This window comes from Drosophila montana, unplaced genomic scaffold (assembly GCF_035044405.1).
Source record: "Drosophila montana isolate Dmon_TW-CO22-7 unplaced genomic scaffold, ASM3504440v1 contig_1455_1, whole genome shotgun sequence".
Classification (NCBI taxonomy): Eukaryota; Metazoa; Arthropoda; class Insecta; order Diptera; family Drosophilidae; genus Drosophila; species Drosophila montana.
In genome coordinates, this window is record NW_026996406.1 from 2,049,796 (window position 1) to 2,056,278 (window position 6,483).

The 6,483-nt window shown below is 38.0% G+C and overlaps 2 protein-coding genes across 2 annotated transcripts; both read right to left on the reverse strand.

Annotated features, from left to right (window-relative positions):
- Nucleotides 1-314: 314 nt before the first annotated feature.
- LOC135431238 (probable RNA methyltransferase CG11342) lies at nucleotides 315-1,400 on the reverse strand. The gene has a single exon (XM_064686221.1). It carries the CDS (start codon nucleotides 1,349-1,351, stop codon nucleotides 626-628), a length of 726 nt encoding a protein of 241 aa, XP_064542291.1. The 5' UTR covers nucleotides 1,352-1,400; the 3' UTR covers nucleotides 315-625.
- A 1,032-nt stretch (nucleotides 1,401-2,432) lies between these two features.
- Nucleotides 2,433-6,281, reverse strand: DopEcR (G-protein coupled receptor DopEcR). Its single transcript, XM_064686210.1, has 3 exons — nucleotides 5,581-6,281; nucleotides 4,080-4,338; nucleotides 2,433-4,006 (listed from the first exon to the last, which is right to left on the reverse strand). The coding sequence occupies exons 1-3, from the start codon at nucleotides 5,711-5,713 to the stop codon at nucleotides 3,430-3,432; spliced, it is 969 nt and encodes a 322-aa protein (XP_064542280.1). The 5' UTR covers nucleotides 5,714-6,281; the 3' UTR covers nucleotides 2,433-3,429.
- Nucleotides 6,282-6,483: the final 202 nt, after the last annotated feature.

Below are 6,483 nucleotides of genomic sequence, written 5' to 3' on the forward strand. Positions count from 1 at the left end.
GCCGAGTGTTTGTGTATATATAAAATATAATAGTCTTGCAGCCGCTCTCTGCCTCAAAAGTAAATTAAGTGTTTTATAATTTTTGGCGCTGAGCTTTGCAACTAATAACAAATTGGCGCGCATTTTGGCTTAATCCACATCCAGCAGCTGAATGAGTGAAAGAGAAGAAAAGTTAGGATTATGCAGCTATATAAACAAACAAACAAACAGGTAAGCTCTTGTACATATTATACATATGTTTATATTATAATTCTTTAAAGTACATATATTTATGATAACTTAAAGCAATGCAACTATACGTTATATATTATATACAACTATATATTTTAATGGGTGCTATTTAATATTAATTTATATGTTCTTTAAGATTTGATTTCTTTTGATTTTATTGTTTAAACGCATTTTAAACTTGAGAATATCAGTTTTGACTTTGTGCTTGATAACAGTCCGCTGTTAATAACAATAATGCTACTGTTAATGCCACTGTTAGCAATAGCTTCGCTCTATTCCTGACCTACTTGATAACAGTTCGCTGTTAACAACATTTATGCAACTGTTAATGCTTCGCTCTGCTTCCGACCGTGGCTTTCCTCAATTGAATCAGTTTTCCAGCTTCCAATTTTGTTCATCTGTAGAAACAGATCCTTCGCTGCCATTTGGTGGGCGTGGATTCGTATATAATTTGGCGGCCCAGCTGCTGCTCCATATACTTTTGTATCTGCTGCTCCACATCCAAGCGCCACTTGAGCTCCCGCAACAAGGGGAACGTTTCGCCCGCACGCTTCAGACGCCGCTCGGCGGTCAGATAGCATTTCCAGGGCTGCGGCTCGACCACAAAAAGCTCGGCCAGCCGGGATAGCTGGGACAAAAAGCGCTGCAGGCCGCTGTCGTGGTGATTGAGATGAATCCACATGGTTATCGAGTAGCAGCAGATGGCATCAAATTTGTCGCGTTGCTGCTGCTGCAAGAAACTCGCAACAATTGCATCAAAGCTGTCCGCATTCAGGACATCGCCGCAAGCGTAGCTGATCTTTGCGGGGCACGTGTTTTCCAGCTGGGCGCGTTCGATGAGCCGCTCGTCTATGTCCACGCCCAGCAGGTGCACCGGCCGCCGCAGCTGCGCCTCCAGAAAGCTGTGCAGCAGCTGCGTGAAGTCGCCGCAATTGCAGCCAACATCCAGCACCAGGTAGGGCTTTATTTCCGCATTTAAATTTGGGTCGAGCTGCTGCGCAGGCAGCCAAATATTTGCGCTGGGCAACAGTTTGACACGCTCGCTGGCCGAATTAAATTGATAGTAATTCATAAAATTGCCGTACTGCACGGCGCCGGGATCTCCGTCGCGATGCTCCATTTAGAAATTATTAAATGCAAAAAGTGCAAATACAAACAAACACGCCGCAGGTGGCAGCCAAAAGCAGCTGTTTTGCTAAATATCGATATATCGATAAGTAAAAGTATTCACAATATGACGTGACTCGTGACTATCGTTACTTGTGTGCGATACCTTAAGGCGCGGACTTGAATATTCATCGCCTGACTATTGCAATGTGATCAAACATAATAAATAAAAAAAAATAATATAAAAAGTGCAGAGCTCGTGTCGCACATTATAAATGTGACCATGCGAAATTTTTCCTGTAGTTTAGAAATTTTTATTATTTTCAAACTCCACACAATTTTAAGTCTGACCAAATTACATGAACATCGTGCTTTCATCTCTTCGATAGTTTTGCAGCCTCTCGATACATCGAAAGTATGAACAAATACTTGACTTGCTCGATAGTTCGGTATTTTTTCTGGTATTTTGAAAAACGAGCGCGCGCAAAAGTTCAAATTTGAATTGAAGCGTATTAAAACAAAGTTTTCGACCTTTCCATGTACTTTTTAATTTACTGCACTCAATTTAATATATAGTAATATATATATGTTTAACACGTTTCTGCTTCCGGCTTACAATTTGCTAACTTACATACGAGAATCGTTAACAGTTTGTAAAATGAATTGAAAAATGATTGAAATTTGATGCACAATGAAATAATATACACAATGCACGTTGGCCTGTTTGTGGATAACTTATTTCAGGGTTTCATTATTTGTTTTTTCTTTGCTTTTTTAACAACAATTAACTACAAACAGACATGAGCACAACCCGGGTCAGATCGGGGAAACTGAATTTAACCCACTAAGGGAACTAGGCAAAATCGCAACAGTCTGTTGAAACCTGAGCCAAGTTCTGCTCATGTGCGGCAGAAAATGAAAGAAAGAGAACATAACATTTAACCTACAAATATATATAGTATGTGTATATCCATGATGCGAATTAAATAAACTTAACTCTGACTAGGCGCTAAGTTAAACTATATTTAATATTAAGGTATTAACTATGTATATATTACGATTTGTATGCAATTCGTTTGCAACTTGACTTGTCGAAACTAAATATATAGTTTTTTTTTTTTTCTTTCGATTTTGTATTAATATTTAGTTTAGTTGCGCTAAAAACTACTGGAAATGTGTTTCGTGTTGGTTTCGTTTTTTCGAACTCAGTTTATTTAAGTACTGTTTGTTTGTTTTTGTTTTTCCTTCTAAATTTTCGCTTTGGTTTTAATTTAACGCTGAAGCGTGCGCAGATCGAAATACGAACTCGTTTTGGAACTGGCGGAACTTGTGGAACGCGTGGAACTACGTTTGTTTTTTTTTTTTTTTTTGCTAACTACGCTCCTGTCTCTGTCTTTGGCATATCGATAAATAATCGATTATCGATAAATTGTTGTTGCTGTTAAATTCTAGAATGCTACTAAATATGGACTTTTAGAGAAGAAGAAAACCTAACACGCCAAGTGTGTACACACTTTTTATTTTTTTTGTAAGAGTAGCCTTTGCTAAAGAGCTGCTGCTCGAAACGGAACGGAAAGGGAAACGGAAAGGGAAACGGAAATGCAGCCATTTGCAATTTGAAATTGAATTGAATTTTCGAAGTAGATTAGGCCTTGTTATAAGTTTTTTTTTTGTTGTTTTTTGTGGGGTATATAGCTGGATATGTATACATATACGCTATATACATACATATACATAATAGATATATACGTTTTGTAAGCTCATAAATACACAATACATAATACAATCGAATCCGAAACATAATTATGTTTAAAACTCTTACCAAACTTAGCTTACGGGCTATCTCAAATGAATATGTCTTTCAATTAGTTATTAGTTTCTGTTAGTTGTGTTTCGTGTTTTTCTTTTACGGATTTTGGTTTTTGGAGTGTTGCGAAGCGTCGCCAGCGATCCATAAAAAAAATGCAACTATGTGGCCAGGCGGCAAGTACGATTCAGTTATATGTAAATGTTTTGTGGCAATGACACAGAGTTGCATAATTTAATTAATTTTCGATTTACAACCAATTTATACTTGAAAATTTAACGACTCTAGTCATCTGGGTCCAACCCGATTAATTCAGCTTGCAATCTGCCCTTAGTCTTACAGCAAATGGTTAAACAAAATACTCTCAATGCGATCCGGAATTGTGGCGACATGCTAGACATTATCAAAATTTTCCAAAATGAATTCAATATGCCAATCCAGACGACCGCAAAATTGATGAGAGTACTTTGGATAACCTCGCCCATGACCGCCTCGTATAGACGCAATAGTATCCATGGCAGCCAGGACATCCAGAATGCAAAGACTAATGCGAATGACATCATATGACTAGGGTTCGATAAATTTTCAGCCAATGCAGTTGCATACTCTTTATCATGTATGGGCTCGCCCGATCTCAGCTTGCGCATCATTACAAATATATAACCGTAATTGTGTACTATCGATATGAGGCTGGGACCTAATACTAATATTGCCAATGTAACGGTATATGCCGCCATATTGCCCCAGTCGAGCATGCAAATGTGCGACAAATTGTTCTCAATCGGCTGCGTATAGCCGAGAATTGGGGGACAGCACAGCAAAGCGGCCGATATCCATGTGAACACCATCCAACACTGGCACCTACAACGATAACACAATTTTAATCGGTTATCGATAGTCGATAGTTGCTTGTCGATAGTCGCCTATCGCTTACCGCGTCTTCGTCTGCACCGTCTCGTAGCGCAGCGGCTTGCGCACCGCCAAATAACGATCCACCGATATCCACATGAACGTATAGACGGATACGGCCCACAGCGTAACCTCCAGATAGCCGGTGAAACGGCAAACGATATCCCCGTACATCCATTCGCCAGTCAGCGCGGGATAGACGGAGAAGGGCACCACCAGCAGTCCGCATAGCAGATCGGCAATTGCCAGCGATAGCAGATAATAGTTAATCACCTCTGTGGGACCTGTGTGGAACGCAAGTTGAAAACTCAAACTCAAACCCGAACCCGAACTCAAACTCAAATTCAACTTAAACGCAAACTCAACTCGAACTCGAACTTGAACTCAACACAGCACTGTGGGGAATTTGGAACGTTTTGCTGGCAAAAAAATTACATAACAAAATGCAAAATGCATGCAACTGCGGTGTTAAATAACACAAATGTTAACAGAAACCAATAATGTTAGGCTAACAGCTGTTAAGCGTAAACACTTCCGTTAACATAAACATAACATAAATTGGATAAATTTGTTATGCACTTCTAGAGAGTACATAAAGAGAGTATATAAAGATAACAGAAATCAATTATGTTAAAGTAAGAGCTGTTATGCTGCTTGCATGCTGTTATAATTTACTGGGAAGTAAAAAATATATACTATGTTAACTTAAGCCAATTATGTTAACTCATTATGTAAAAAATGTTAAGAGCAGCTGATTCAATTGCATGCATTCTAGATAGTATAACATTAATGGCAACACAAACAATTTAGCTGTTAAGCGTAAATGGAGTAACGTGCCTTTTTTTCATGACCTTCTCGATGGTTTAACATAACATAAATTGCCTTTCTAGATAGCACAATATCAAAATTAACATGAACCAATTATGTAAGCATAACAGCTGTTAAAACTACACTTGTTTGAATTGCATGCATCATTTAAAAGGTTATTCTTTCTAGAATGTATTAGAATGTTGCCGAGAATATAATTATTGCATAGAAGGAGATATCTCTGACTGCATAAAGCGTATATATTTATGATCCGTATTAAAAGTCAAATCGATATATAAGTTGGAAATGATCGGAACTATTATATCATAGAAATTATCGCTCGAAAATTGAGTTCTTGTATGAACAACTTCTTTGTTTTTTAAGTTAAGTTTGAAAAAATCTAAATCTTATCAACATCGGATGTTTATATCATATTGATGGAAAATTACGTGTTTCTATGTGTCAATTATCTAAGTTATCTAATATATCTACCAGCCCTTAAAGAGACTTTCTCTTTGGCAAGGGCTACAATAAATTGGTAGCTTTCGGAAGTGCCGAGAACTTTTACGCTTAATAGACTTCTCGATGCCGATTACCAGATATTTTAGTTTAGTTTTAATCCTTATGTTAAGCTAACTTTTTGAAAAGGCAGCCCAGATCTTAATAATATTTCCCCGTTTAAACGTTCCAAATTTCCCGCTAGTGGAGCGTCAACTCACCTTTAAAGTTCGCATAGGTAGCTATAATTAACAAATTGGATAGTACTATGGCCACGCCCACTATGGAGATGAGTACGGCTTTGGTGAGTGCCTCCAATTTGGAATTATCCTGCAGGTAGCTCATTTCCTGCATTTTAAAATGGCCAACCGTGGCAAAAGGTGAAAGCGCTCGCCCCTCGGCTTAAGGTTATGCGAAGGCCAAAATCGCACGTAAGCCGCAGGCCTCACTTCCTGTCATGACGGCGGGCGGCAGTTAGCGTGGCGCCCTCTATTGTCCAATAGCCGAATGCAAATGTGCGCACGCCAAGGTCGCCGCTGCTGCTGCTGCTGCTGTTGCTGCTGCTGCTGTTGCTGCTGCTGCAGTTGTCGTTGCAGTCGGCGTCGCAGCTGGCGTCGCCGAATTTGTATAAATTTTCGTGTTGCCTGCTTTTAGGCTAAACCGATATTTGTTGTTGTCTTTTCCTGCTGTTAAGGTTAAGGTGAATGTTTTTTTTGTTGCCTTTTGTCGTTTGCGAATTCGTTTTAGAAGCTCGTTTAAAAGATTTGATTTAAAATGTACCGTTAAAAACTACTAATAGACAATAGTTTTTGGTGTTTTTTTTTGGTTTTGGTTTTGTTTGCTTTTCGCTTATTTTTTTCTATATTAAATTCACAACGCTTTTTCTCTAATTTTAATAAAATTTTAATAATGCTTTTAATGCGCTACTAAAAGTTCGAATATATGTATATATATATTTATCTATGCACTATTCATATATATATATGTATATATATGTATGTTTACTTGTTGTTGTTGCTTCTAAATTTGTTGGCTAATTATTTTGTTTACTTTTTGTTTTTTTTGTTATTTGTTATTGAATTTAAAAATTACACATTTCAAACGTTTGAAGTGGAAGAATAATG

Coding starts and splice junctions, on each gene's coding strand:
- LOC135431238 (XM_064686221.1), bottom strand. CDS start 1,351: ATGGAGCATCGCGACGGAGATCCCGGCGCCGTGCAGTACGGCAATTTT.
- DopEcR (XM_064686210.1), bottom strand. CDS start 5,713: ATGCAGGAAATGAGCTACCTGCAGGATAATTCCAAATTGGAGGCACTC. Junction 4,339..5,580: donor TACCTATGCGAACTTTAAAG/GTGAGTTGACGC, acceptor CGTTCCACACAG/GTCCCACAGAGGTGATTAAC. Junction 4,007..4,079: donor ACGGTGCAGACGAAGACGCG/GTAAGCGATAGG, acceptor TTATCGTTGTAG/GTGCCAGTGTTGGATGGTGT.